The sequence below is a fragment of the Myotis daubentonii genome, chromosome 9, assembly GCF_963259705.1.
Source record: "Myotis daubentonii chromosome 9, mMyoDau2.1, whole genome shotgun sequence".
Lineage (NCBI taxonomy): Eukaryota > Metazoa > Chordata > Mammalia > Chiroptera > Vespertilionidae > Myotis > Myotis daubentonii.
In genome coordinates, this window is record NC_081848.1 from 57,393,325 (window position 1) to 57,407,490 (window position 14,166).

Sequence of the window (14,166 nt, forward strand, 5' to 3'; positions counted from 1 at the left end):
CAGAAAAGCCAGAATCTTTGCGGCTGGGCGTGTAAATCCTAGTGGAAAAATCCGTTTAATCATCCCTCTAACCTTGGGGTTCTGTTTTGCCTTTTTGCTTCATGGGAGATGAAATTATCAATGTAATACCACACTCACTCAAGACCATTACAGATTCCTGCTGCATCCACCTACTCCCAGAAGAGTTTGAGATTTAAAAAAGGTGGTGCTTCAGGGGGCCTGGCGAAAGCACGTTTCCCTGCTCAGTCCTGTGGAATCCCTGCTCAGTTCTGTGGAATGCTGGCTCCCACAGCAGTGAGGCAAACAGGGAGTGTGGTGTGAGAAGCCGGAATAATTTATGACTCTTTCACCTGTGCTTCCGTAGCAGCTAGCTTGTGTTTGGACTGTTCCCGTTGTGCTTTAAGCCCTCTGAGTGGCATTTGAATTCCTGACGCAGTGATGTCAGCATCCCTTGGAAGACTCTGAAACTGGTTCTCCTGGTTTTATGAGCCTTTCCCGTTTTGGATGGATTTCCTGGTCCCTTTTTTTTTCTCTTCTCATCTGTATTTTTCCAAGAGGAGTAGACAAATTGAGAGCCTTGCTTCTGGTTAAAATGTTGTCTTGGGCCCTGGCTGGTTTGGTTCAGTGGATAGAGCGAAGACCTGCGGACTGAAGGGTCCCAGGTTGAATTCCAGTCAGGGCACATGCCCAGGTTGTGGGCTCAGTCCCCAGTAGGGGGCGTGCAAGGTGCAGCAGATCAATGATTCTCTCTCATCATTGATGTTTCAGTCTCTCTCCATCTCCCTTCCTATCTGAAATCTCTACAAATCTATTAAAATAATAAATAAAAAACATTGGCTTGTCCACCCTAGCCAGTTTGCTCAGTGGTTAAAGTATTGGTCCTTGGACTGAAGGGTTTCGGATTCGATTCCAGTCAAGGTCACGTACCTTGGTTGCTGTCTCAATCCCTCCATTCAAGGACCCTGCCTCAGGATCCAAAATACTGAGTTTCCGAGTCTTGAGGAAAAATAGCGAACATTTGATGGAATTCCTTCTTCCCACCATTGGCTAAAGGGAGGTGACGTCATTTTCAGACCTGATTGCTTATAACTCCATTTGTGCCGTTGTCTGCTGGACCGATGGAGGACACTTTACTGAGTAGAGAAAAAGGTTCATGACTGATCTGCCTGGGAAATGGTGCTCTTGTGTTGATGATTGTGAGGGATCAGTGGATGCATCTTCTTGCCGTTTCTCCAAATACCTCAGCCAACAAATTTGGAGGGCATATCTATGACATGCTGTCTTAAAATTTAAAAAAAGAAGAACAAGAAGACAGGGAGAGCAGCTGTGTGTCCCACAGCCCTTTCAGTCTGCTCTGATGGAGCCTGATCTGGCACAGGCCCTGGGGTCTTCTTTCTCAAGGCTGTGGAGCACAAGGCTTTTTCCACTAAGGTCTTTGGAGTAGCCTCGGAAGTCTTCACGTGCAGAGCAAAGGTGAGCCAGAGTTGGGGGAAGTGAAGAGGGGAGATGCTTTCTTGGGTTCATCGATTCCTGTGGTCCTTCATGTAAAAGCCATCCATTTTGAAAGTGAAAGCTCATTTAACATCTTCCCACACGTCTTGCGGAATGCTTGGTGCTCAAAAAGAGCTTCTTAGAGTTAATCAGGTTTTACTATATGGCTTATTGAAGTTTTAATTTTTAAACCAATGCTCTCTTATAAATATCACCTATAAATCCAGTGGTTTTGCACAAACTAAGAGGATGGCCACTTCTTATTTGATTATCCATTCAGATTGAACAAATTGAATCTAAACAATTAGTACTGTGTGCAAACTTGGATCGTTTTCTTCAATAATTCAGGCTGTGTTCACAAATTTAGCTAACCTGGTTTGCGCGGGCTCTTCATATGTCTGACAGAGTGGACTTACCAGCCTAACAAGCAAAATCTTTCTAAGCACTTAGCCAACTCTTACAAATCCATCACAGTCACAAATGTCATACATTATCTCAAACACTCCCAGTCTTTTTACAGTCTGAATGCATATTTCAAATATTCTATCTTAAAAATCTCATCAGAAATCAGTACTCATTTAAAATTGCCATCACAAGACTGTTTTTCAAATTCTCTAGTATGTCTTATACCCCTTTAAATATTATAAATATACAGAGATTATCCCAATGACCAGAAAACTTTCATCCAAAAGTTAAGTATTAATGTTGTGGTTTACTTCATCATCTCTCTTCATCCTTTTAAACCTTTCCAGGATTCAACATCATTTCTCCTAACTAAGAGTAGTAGGTTATCATCTCAGGTGGGCCCAGGACCGGCCTATGGTTTTGCTCCATCAGATTGAAGACCATGAGGCAGGAATGGCCAACTCGTATTCCAGAATGACCGCTTGAGAGCCATACCTGGAAACACAGCCGTTCTTTCTGCTGTGTCATTGGGGTCCCTCCGGCCTCTGGGCTGGAGTCTCATTTCACCACACAGTAAACACACACCCTCTGGGTTTCTTTCAAGTTGAAGTTGTAATCAGTTTTTTGTACCTCTTTCAACATTTATCGCCTGACTTGGGTCAATGGACTTTCGTTCCCCATCCTGGGTTGCACCTAATTTCCTTTGCCACTTGACTGGATTCCACTAATGTCCTTGCTGCCTGAATGGGCTCTGCATGCCTTCCACATTTTTCCTGTCTGACTCTTGGCCACACGTCTGGAGCCACTTTACAAACAAATTGCAGTTCCCCACTAGTTGGCATGGGTGTACCAAGTGGTAAAAAAAACTAAGCAAACCAGTTCTGAGCAAAAGAAAGGACTAGTTCTCACAGCTTGGTCTCCCAGGGGTGCTCCTGCTTTAGGTACAGCTGGACGCAGGAGCCCACGGGCGCCATTCCTCTAGATGCTGCTTCCCTCTGCTCGCTGCCTTCCGGGCTGCTGAGGATGGAGTGGCTGGCGGCTGACAGCTCTTGGCTATAAGTGCACTTTTTCCAGAGTTGTGTTTTCATTCTTCTCAGCGTCTCCTGTGTGGTCATCTAAGTTTGGGCAATACTATTTTAGATGACGTTAAAGAGATCATTCCAGGACTTCATAGCCAGTAAGAGGTACACGCACAATGTGGATCTCTACGAGGAGCACAGAAGAGCCAGCGTGCCCACGTCCCCTCGTTAAGGCAGCATCCTCACCACAGAGCATCTCATGGAGCTAGTTTTCCTTAAAATACATCTCGGGACTTACTGACCTACCCTTGGTGGCTCGTGACCATTTATACCCTGAATTTGGGGCAGAAAGACAAGTTGAAACTAAGTGGTTTTATATCTAGACAGGCTTCGCAGTGTCCCAAAGACCCAGAAGTGAAGGAGACATGGCTGGCTTTCCGAGGGTGGGGACAGCTCTGGTTTCTGACATGCGGGCAGCTCGGGGGACACTGAGGCCGCTCTGCCCAGCATGGGCTTCCCTGGGTGTCACTGCCCCTTCATCGCATCACCGGTCGCCCCACTCCCACTCTTCTGTGGGGCAGATCACTGACACCTACCTTTCAGGGCCAGCTCGGTTACAAGGATAAGCCTCGTGATGCTCTGGTCCTGAGGGGGAAGAGTCAGGTGTGTGATCAGTGCCCCGGGCCCCACTGGAATAATATCCTGGTGTTGAAAGGCCACAGAGGAAGAGCAGGTACAATTTCAAAGCAAAAAAATCTGGGGATGGATTCACGGGCACCTGTTACCAACTTTTGTCCTGCCTCCTCACCAGCCACACACCTCTCCCACCAGTCCTTCTTCATCAGAGTACAGGAATTTTTCATGCATTAGATTCCTAATTGCAGAGCCGATGCAATGAAAGACTTGGGGTTTTCATTTAATCGTGAGAGCAGATTTGAGGCCTTTTCCATCTGTTATGTCATGCTTTCCCCAGCCTAGGTGGTATCATACACGTGTCACCCCTAAGGAAACTGAGGCACAGAGTTGTGGTTTGTGAAAGAATGAAGTGGTGAGAGACCTGGGCTCTGAATCCAGTGCTGGTGGTGAGTTTGCATCAGAACGTGCCCCATCTCTTCTCTGCACATGAGTTCAGTAAGGAGGCATTTAAGAAGCACCTACTATGTGCCTGGAGATGGAGGAGAGGTGACTCACAAGGCGAGGTTGACCTCGCTGCAGCGTCACCCTGCAGGTGCTGGCAGGGGAAGAGGTGTGCTGGGGTCAGGTAGCGTTTCACCCCCAGCTCTGCCCTACCTTTGTAGAGTGACCTTGGACGATGATTCTCACAGCCTCAGTTTCCTCATTATGAGGCAAGGCCACCTCTGAGTATACAGGAGAGTTGGCAAGAATTCGTGCAAATGTTGGCTGGTTGGCACATGGCAGGTGCTCCGTGATTGGCCTTGTTGTGAAAGGCGTGACCCAGGCCAGAGGAGCACATGTTCTGAAATCGATAGACAGTTCTGCATTTTAAACCCAAAGCAACATTGGCTGAAAAGCACTGGTCAGGATACTTATTCTTTCAGCCTTGATTTCTTCATCTGTTACGTGGGGAGGATAATAGGTGCCTTGCAGGAATGATATGGGGACTGGAGAGAGATGTATAATATATGCAAAGTGCCCTGCGCTATGCCTGACACCTGAGAGGCACTCAGCTGCCATCCCCCGGCAGCCTCTGCGTAGATTTGGAAGGTAGGGCAGGCCTTTCCATAGGGAAAAAACTAGAAAATGGTGTGAGTGTATAGAAATGAATCCAAATGTGTGAGTTTGGGAATTCAGAGTTCAGGGAAGTGAGGGTGGGCTTGGGGATTTGGAGAAGGTCTCAAAGGAGGATTTGGAACCAAATGGAGGCCAGACCAAAGCAGTGGAATCACATGCGTGACATTTGCTAAGACCCTGGAGCCTGGGACCTCCTGGACCCTGTGACTTCACAATACAGCGCCTTCTGAGCCCTCAGGCTTCCTACCTTTATCCTTCTACTTGGGGCCCAGGCACACATTTTCCCCTCATTTCTGTGGGACCCTCCGGGTGGGCTTTTGGAAGCCAAATAGGAGTGCTGGAGGGAAAGGAAATGAAAAGAAATTTTCACTAAGCCTCTGTCATCCTGCCTGCCCCTTAGAGCTCAGGGAGGCACCTTGTACTAGTAAGCTGCTGGAATGAACTAGAACTTCTGAGTTATTGGGGGTGGGCCTCACCCACCCGGCATTTCCAAGGCAAGACGCGGGTGGAGGCCTGAGTGGTGGGTACAGTGGCTAAGTCAGCGCTTTGCTATCAGACAGAACAGGAGTAGTTGCTGGCTCACCATGCCTGCTGTATGAAGGTGAACCTGGTCCCCCGTAAGCCTTGGCTTCCTCCCGGGAAGTGAGCCGTGCCGTGTGCCCGTGTGCCCTGAAGATTACCATAAGGAATGCTGCCTGGCCTAGCAGGTTTGGCTCAGTGGATAGAGCGTCGGCCTGCAAACCAAAGGGTCCCAGGTTCGATTCTGGTCAAGGGCACGTACCTCGGTTGCAGGCTCCTTCCTGGCCCAGGCCCTGGTCAGGGCTTGTGCAGGAGGCAACCAATCAATGTGTTTCTCTCACATTGATGTTTTTCTCTGTCTTTCCCTCTCCCTTCCACTCTCTCTGAAAAAATAGGCAATGGAAAAATATCCTCGGGTGAGGATAAAAAATAAATAAAATTAAGGAACTATCCTCAAAAAAAAAAAAAAAAAAAGGAATGCTGCCTGACGTCACAGGAAAGAGGTTGACTTCAGTGTCATAATGTCCAGATCCCGGTCCTGCTCCACCACTGACTAGTGGTCCGGCCTTTCTGAGCCTCAGGTTCTCTACCTGTACGATAGGAAACCATAGTGCTTGCTTTTATTTTCTCTAGATCAAGTAGAGCAGTGTTGGAGGCTTTTTTATAGCCCCATGAGTTTAAATCACCTGCGATGCACCTGCAACCAAAGGAGAAAATGCAGCAGGCTTGGTGGATTGGGGGGGACGGGGGGGGGGCTATACATAGACAGACAGGAAAGAGGCCTTTCTGAGGGTGACACTTCAGATGAGAAGGAGGCAGCAGCAAGTGTCCAGGAAGAGGGACAACAAGTGGAAAGCCCTGAATACAAGAACCCTGTTGGCTTAGAAGGAGTAGAGCCCATGTGGTCAGAGCCAGAGAGTGATGGAGAGGCTGGTGGGGACAGGACTAAGGAGGGAGGCAGGTAGAGGGTCTTGAGGGCCAGAGTAGGCGTGTGAGTTTTCAGTACCCAAGAAGCCACTGGAGCATGCGAAAGTGGAGCAGCAGGACCTGACTTACGTTTCAGATGGCTGCCATGGGGAGAATGGCATGTTTAGAAGTGGGCACAGAGCCCAGCGACCTGTTGGCCGTAACCTAGGCAGAGTCGGTAGCAGCTTGAACTGTGGGGTGGCAGGTGCACATTGCAGCTGAGACGGCAGGACCAGGCGGGGGATTTAGATGTCGTGATAGTGTGGGAGATGGCAAGGACGAAATAGAAGAATCGTTTCCCAGACACTTGCCTTGGGCAGGGGTGCGGGTGGTCTCAATGGACTTGAGAGGTAGGCAGTGAAGAATTCTATTTTAGATGTATCCTGGGATATGATTAGAGGCAGAGCTACAAGTAGAGCTCTCAGGCTCCTGCTGCCTTTCGTTGCCTTGGAGTGAAAGGCAGGAGTGGAGCCCAGAGTATTCGTACTTACTTTGATGCCCAAGGAGAGTGCTGCTACTGCATCTTTCTCTGCACCGCTCTCGGCTCTAGTCTCCAAAGCCACGGCTCCTGCTCCGCCGAGAGGCCTGGGAAGTGGCCATTGGCTTTTACAATGTTCCCGAGACGAAATTGAGGCTAGGAGGTGGGTACTGTCTTTAGCCACCTCTGCTCAGGGAAGCACCCAGCCCTTCGGGGAAGGTCTATATCAGCCCCTGGACCCAGCTGCCCGTCCAAAACAGCAAGAATGGTGGCTCCCATGAAGATGAGTCACGTCAGAAGCAAAGAGCTTTGTCTGGGGCTTCATGACACATGGAGCCTCGGGGATGGTGTGCATATGTTGGCACCGGCAGCCTGAGCTGGCGAAGGGAGCCTGGGGATGGTGTGCGTATGTTGGCACCGGCAGCTTGAGCTGGCGCAGCGGGAGGTTCTGATGCTCAGTATGTGTTTGTCTTGGCAGCTGGGATGACAGCAGCTCCGTCAGCAGCGGGATCAGCGACACCATAGACAACCTCAGCACTGATGACATCAACACCAGCTCCTCCATCAGCTCCTATGCCAACACACCTGCCTCTTCTCGCAAAAACCTGGATGTGCAGGTGAGGACCAGGTTCCCCACCCCCAGGTTCCCCCAAAGGCCCTGCCAGCAGAAAGCCTTGGTCTTGTGGGCCCAGGGGGCCATCAGGGGTGAGCAGAATCCCCAGGTTCATGAGACGAGGCCCAATCTCCTGCTCACTGCCTGTGTGTTGGTCCCCCAACAGTGGCCTCTGCCTGCAGGGGAGGGGGTCAGGCTCAGGGCACTGGAAATGGGAGTGGGGAGACCTCACCACTCTCACTGTGGTGGCCTTGGTAAATCATGTTTCCTTCCTGGACCTCAGTTTAATAATGTTTTTAAAACGATAGGACGCTGACTCAGTGGCCATTCTTAACCTGGGGTGTGTGTCCCCTCTTAGCCGTCCACTGGCATGTGTCTGATCCCTTGAGAATGATGAGGTGGGAACAAAGATTGAAAGCCCCGGATGGGAGGACCAGAACGCCCCGACCAGAGCTTGGGCACTGTTCCGGGTGTAGGTCACATCCTCCTGCCGATGTGGTTTATTGGGCCCACGGTATTATTTTTCTTTGAAACTGAATTCCATGTCAAATTTTATAAATTGTGTTATTTTAACACAACTTTTCTCTAGGAAAAAAAAAATCAGAAGATATTACCTCTTTGAAACTAGGTTCTCCAATGGCAACCATCAGCGATGCCCAGGTGTCCCCCCCTCCCGCCCTGCACCCAGGCCCCAGGGTGCACAGCTGCCTCACCCTGAGAACTTGCATTTTCAACCCCTACCTGACACGCTCAGCTGTTCTGTTTTGAATACAGTGCCACCTTGTCTTTGCTTTCCAAGCAGTTTCTCAGGGTTCCATTCACTCACCCTCATCGCATTCCTGAGTGGTCGGAGGGATGGTTTGGCCTAGTCGGCCCATTTCACTAGTGCAAAGCCAAGTGCCATCCTCACGCCTGTTCCCCAAGGTGGGCCTGAGCAGCACAAGGTCTGGTCAGTCATGGCACTGGCATATGGGGGCTGTAATCTTTTCCATGATGGGTCTCCTCACCCGCAGCCGCTGCCTCTGGGGAACCCGTGGAAGGTCTGATCCCGACAGAGTCTCCCAGAGGGACCTTGGGAGGGCAGAGCTGACCTGCCCCCTCCGCTCACTCCCTTCCGTGTCTGTTCACTCCCTTCCTCATCTGCTTTCTTTCTCGGCATTTCTCACTCTGTACAGATAGGGACTGCTTTGGAATCTCTTTGCTCTCAAAGGCATCTTTTCTTTGTGGATGCGTCAGAGTGTGGGAGTAATTCAGGTCCACAGAAAGGAGTGTTCACTGCCTGATGCCATGTAGTAGGTGTAGCCTCTAAGTCAGTGGTTCTCAACCTTCCTAATGCCGCGACCCTTTAATACAGTTCCTCATGTTGTGGTGACCCCCAACCATAAAATTATTTTCGTTGCTACTTCATAACTGTAATTTTGCTACTGTTATGAATCGTAATGTAAATATCTGATATGAAGGATGTATTTAGGCGATCCCTGTGAAAGGGTCGTTCGACTCCCAAAGGGGTCGTGACCCACAGGTTGAGAACCGCTGCTCTAAGTAGTTTGCCTGTGACTTCTTGAGTTTTCAGTTTAGCCAGAATTTCTAATTATTGTTGGAGAGTGAGGATGGGTTTTAGTGGTTGTTAGCAGGGGTGGGGGGAACTATCCAGATGAAAGAGGCACAAAGATTTGGGGGTGCTGATAATGTTCTTTCTGTAGCTTGATTTCTGAGCGGTAGTTATATAAGTTAAACTGATAAAATTTATTCAAGCTGTATACTTATGATTTCAAACTTCATTATATGAGTCTTATACCTCAAAAAAAAAAAGCAACCCTAAGTCACACTGCCCCAGAGTGATCACTGTTCAGTCAGTGATTAGACATGTTACAAGCTCCCAGACCACCTGTGTCCCTCCCGCCTCCACTTGCCAAACGTCACAGTGTCCCCTGGTTCTCCTTTCCTTGTGGACACCAATTTTTTCTTTGATATTCATCCTAATTTCATAACATACGTAACATAAATAAAAACTGCTTCCACACATCCTTAGATACTAAAATGGAGAACCAAGGAATTGACCCCTGGGTGTCTGCATTCAGGGGCAGGCAGGCTGTGGGAGATACTTGAGAGGAGAGAGGGAGGGAGGCAGAGAGGAGGGGACTGAAGGAGGGAGAGAGGCAAGGAGGATCAGGAAATCAGTAGTTTCTCTTTTATTTACTCGCCAGCTGGGAACAGGCTTGCTCCTAAGACGCACACTAAGCAACAAAACACTGTTGGAGGAAGCTCCTGGTCTGTGTTCCCTCTGCACAAAGCCGGGGTGGAATCTATTTTCCACAGCAACACAGAGTTAGCAGCTGGGACCCACAAATGCTTTTCTGTCAGGTGCACTTGAATCCAGTTCATGCCAGGACCCTCCCCTCTTTGACCGGCTTTTTGCTTTCATCGAGCTCAGGTCACATCAGAACAGGTTCAAAAATACATGACCCTTGATCATGATCAGAGAGTTAATTACAAGGGACTTAAAGGGTTTAATATCCTTGCCCTAACCAGTTTGGCTCAGTGGATAGAGTGTTGACCTGCAGACTGAAGGGTCCCGGGTTCGATTCCGGCCAAGGGCATGTACCTTGGTTGCAGACACATCCCCAGTAGGGGGCGTGCAGAAGGCAGCTGATTGATGTTTCTTTCTCATCGATGTTTCTAACTCTCTATCCCTCTCCCTTCCTCTCTGTAAAAAATCAATAAAATATATTTTTATAAAAAAATTAAAAATATAAATAAATAAAGGGTTTACTATCCACTGGGTTGTTTTTGCTTAAAATGACCTGTGTTTAAAATCTATACTAATAAAAGGATAATATGCTAATTAGACTGAATGTCCTTCCGGACAAAGCCACAGTGGCAGAGGCCGAGGCAGAGGCAGTTAGGGGTGATCAGGCTGGCAGGGGAGCAGTTAGAGGCATCAGGCTGGCAGGCAGAGGTGGTTTGGGACGATCAAGCAGGCAGGCAGGTGAGCAGTTAGGTGCCAATGGTCCCAGATTGTGAGAAGGATTTCGCCCAAAGGGTCCTGGATTAGAGAGGGTGCAGGCCGGGCTGAGACACGCACCCCCCCCCCCCCGCTGTGCACAAATTTTGTGCACCAGGCCTCTAGTATTTAAATAAAAGCCCAGCAAATAGGAATTGGAATAAAGCATCGACTTGCACCAATAGTTACTAAGATTCCTATTGCGATGGTCTCTGTAAGTGGGTTTTTAGTGGCACCCCTTTGTTCCTGCCCAGGGAGCATCTCCAAATATTTGAATCTGTGTAGATGCAGCCTCCCCATCCTCTCTGCACCACTCGGGGGGATGCGAAGGGCCATTACTCCTCCCCCTCAGCAGCGGGCAGCGGGCAGATGTGCCTGGCCGGCCTTCCCCAGGGCTCACTCCGGTTCTGCACATACTGGTTCCCTGGGTGGGTGGGCAGCACAGTGTCCCAGGCACGGCGGGGAGAGTCGGGGAGAAGCGGTTCAGCGTGTCCCGGGGAAACAGGTTGCCCTAGGTTTTCAGGTTCGAAAGCCTCTGAGGAATAGCTAAAAGGAAGGACAGCTAAGGAACAGGACGGTGTGGTCTGGAAAGCTTGAGCTCGGCCTCATTTAGCTGCTGGAAGAGCAGGAGGCGCATGGGGAGGAGCGATCCTGGCAGGTGGAGGCCCTGTCTAAGTGACTTTTCCTCCAGGATGTTGAGCCCTGAGTGTGCGCGGCCGAGGCACCCGTGCCCAGGTATCCGCCTCGGGCATCGTGCGCAGCTTCTCAGCGCCTGGGCAGACGCTCCCCGCCGAGGCGCCACAGCCCCTTGACTGACTTCCTCCGGGAGGGCTGGGCAGCCTGCTGGGCAGCCAGACCAGGTTGTGGGTCAGGGAAAAGTGTGGACATCCTTGGACAAGCTAACCAACCTCTCCAAGCCTCTGCCTCCTCTCCCATGAAATGACAGTAAATAGATCCATCCTGCAGGGAGAGAGTGGGGGTGCCCTGGAAACGCTTTATCTGACCTCTCTCGCTCGGTGCCTGGTTCTCGGTAGCTGCTCAGAGTTACCTTGTTTCTTTCTTAATTTCCTCTGGATTACTTGCCCCCTGTTTTCTATGCAAGGTAATGATCTTGGGGAAGGTAAGCCACCTCCTGCAGGGTCACACACAGCAAAGGAGTGGCAGCATCCCGTCCTTGAACCTCAAGTCTGCCCGACTCCAGCCCATGTGCTCCCCCCCCATTGTGCCCCAGGCTTCCCCCCCCCCCCCCGCCGCCGCCTTCATTGCTCAGCCCCACCTTGGTTCCCCCCTGTCAGTCTGAGGATCGGCCTCCCCGCTGTGGGCCCTGGGTCACGAACTCTCCAGTCTTCAGGCCTCTCCCCTCTCCTGTATGGCTGTTTCCCCACCTGGATGTTGAGTGACTAAATGGACTTCCAGGTAGGGGCCACAGGAAAATCCTTCCAACATTAGGTGCCATTTGAGATGGAACAGCTGACAAAGGCATCTAGAGGTTGGGGCCGGGGCTGGGGGGCGGCGGGGTTAGGGGTGGGGATACAGCTGGCTTGTGTTGGAAGCCTTGGGAACAGAAAGGCTGGGACCGTTTCATCTTTTGATCCCTAGTGGAGCCACCAGACGGTCTGGCCTGTGGCTCAGGGAGGGCTTGCTAAGCAGATAGGAACGTGAAGGCAGCAGTGTCCCAGGCAGACACCCAGTGTTCAGAGCAGTGTGGGGGAGGCTGCCGCCAGGTCCGAGTTGTGAGGGTGTGGTGATGGGGTGATTGTTTTTTACAGAGGGGGACTCTAGCCACAGCCCTGAGCCAGGGCTACCAGCACTCTCTGTGCCACTGGTGGAATCGGGGTTCTGGGGGGTCCCACCCGAGAGGCGAGGCTGGAGCTTCTCAGGGGGCGGGGCTGGGGAACAACCAGCAAGCCAGTATGGAAAGAGAATCCTCTGGGTGCTGGGATGGCGTTAGGAGCCGCCGGGCAAGCAGAGATGCCTCGTGTCCTTGGGCTTATTCTCCAGGAAGGCAGCGTGGCATAAAGGCATAAAGCGTGGACTCCGTGGAATCAATCCTTGCCCCTCCACTTCCTCACTGTGTCGTCTTGGACACGTTTCCACTCTGCGCCTCAATTGTCTTATGTCAAGTTGAGACCGAACTGTAACTTCCTCAGAGATTTTTGGTGAGGATTAAATTAAATGACACATGTAAAGCACCTTAGCCCAGTGCCCAACACACAGTACGTGCTTAATAAAATGTGTTGTTACTATTACTGCTACAATTTTATTATTACTGTTTGTTACTATTACTGTTACTATTACTGCTACAATTTTATTATTACTGTTTGTTACTATTACTGTTACTATTACTGCTACATAGGAATGACTATTAAAAGAACGAATGCAGAACCCCAGGATGTGGTACGTGCTAAGCTTTCGGTACCTCTTAGAATATATTGGAAAGTGTTACAAGGTATCTGACAAGATAGCAATGATTTCTACTTGACCTTGGCCATTGAAGTATTCCCAGTGCCCCAGAGCTTGCCTGGCAGGGAGTGGCCCCGGGCAAACATTTTAGGTGAATGCTTCCTGAGCCACACTTTCATGCCCAGGGCCTTTGCTCATGCTCTTCCCTCTGTCAGGCATGCTCTTCCCTAAACTCTTCTCTTAGCAAGTTTCTTTTCATTCTTTAGGGCACTTCTTCAGACAGGCCTTACCTGAACGTTGTCCCTGCTCTCATAATCTAAATTACGACAATGCCTGTATTTCTCTCTCAGACACCTTTATCCTTATAACAGCCTTCATAGTTCACAACTAGTCATTTGCTTGTGTTTATTTGTGCAATCTCTGCCTCTTTCGCTGGATTGTACGCTCCAGGAGTGTGGAACCAGTCTTACCCACAGATCCTCAGGCCCTGCGCGGTGGGTGCCTGCAAGCAGCGGGCACTGAGATCCTGGTTGAATGGGTATCCTGGAATTGTTCCGAGGAAGGAACGCGGGGGGGGGGGGGGGGGGACAGGGCGTGCGTGGCTTTAGTTTCCACGCACCTGTAAAACTGAGATGAAGACAGCACTCCTTACCTACTTACCCTATTGCACCAGGTAATCGCCGGGATCAGGTGACATCTTTTTGTTACAGCGCGCAGTGGCTTGGAAGGCCTGTGTTCGCCTGTTCGCACCTTTCCTCACCCAGCCTCCTGGGAGCTCCTGCTCTGTGCTCAGGGCGGGAAGTCTCCCTCTGTCCCTCGCCACAGCGGGGTTCCCCACAGGTGAGCAGGTTTTCGCCCTCCTCATGTCTCTGGTGCCTGGTACCAGCAGCAGGAACTCAGTATGTGCTGAGGAATGACCGAACGCACTCGTCATGTGGCTGTCGTGGATGAGTGGAATTCATAGGGGGTGAAGGGGTTGAGAGAGAGGAGTCCATGGTGGCGACAGAGAGACGATTGAGTGTGGGCTGCTCGTCTGTATTTACACTTTATCCCTCCCAGCCAGTGTATTTTGTGGAGGAAGGTGTACTCGTGGATCCCAGGCATTAGGCCAGATTCTGGCCAGGTGATCAGTTTGATTTCCTGCCTTGCTGATGGTGCCCACTCTCTGGGACTTCTGTCTTAGTATGGCCCCCCTAAAGTGTGGCTGACCTCCCGTCCCCATTCTCTGCATGGCTTCTCCCACTGGCTTGTCCTTGGCCTGGCCCCACCCTGAGGGAGGCCCCCAAGGCCATCTGGTTAGCTCCTGCCTTTTCACCCAGTGAATCATTGACATCACACTTCTGCCCCCTCCTGGGTTCCATGCCAGCAGGTGAGGGCTCTTCCAAAGAAAGCTGGCGAATCATATCCCCGGTCTGAGCAGAATCCCACAGGAGGAGCAAGGCGATGGGGCACAGACACGGAGCTGGGATAGGAGCAGGCACCGCCGGCTGTGAGCTTGGGGGGAATGGCTTTGGAG

The 14,166-nt window shown here is 50.6% G+C and overlaps 1 protein-coding gene across 8 annotated transcripts in view; it reads left to right on the forward strand.

The window, feature by feature from the left end:
- The window catches only part of NAV2 (neuron navigator 2), a 366,516-nt gene that overhangs the window by 290,317 nt on the left and 62,033 nt on the right, over nucleotides 1-14,166 (forward strand). For all 8 annotated transcript variants that reach the window (XM_059709138.1, XM_059709130.1, XM_059709131.1 and 5 more), the window contains one exon: nucleotides 7,109-7,247. In XM_059709138.1, coding sequence (XP_059565121.1) covers nucleotides 7,109-7,247 — 139 coding nt within the window. The remainder of the gene's footprint in view (nucleotides 1-7,108; nucleotides 7,248-14,166) is intronic.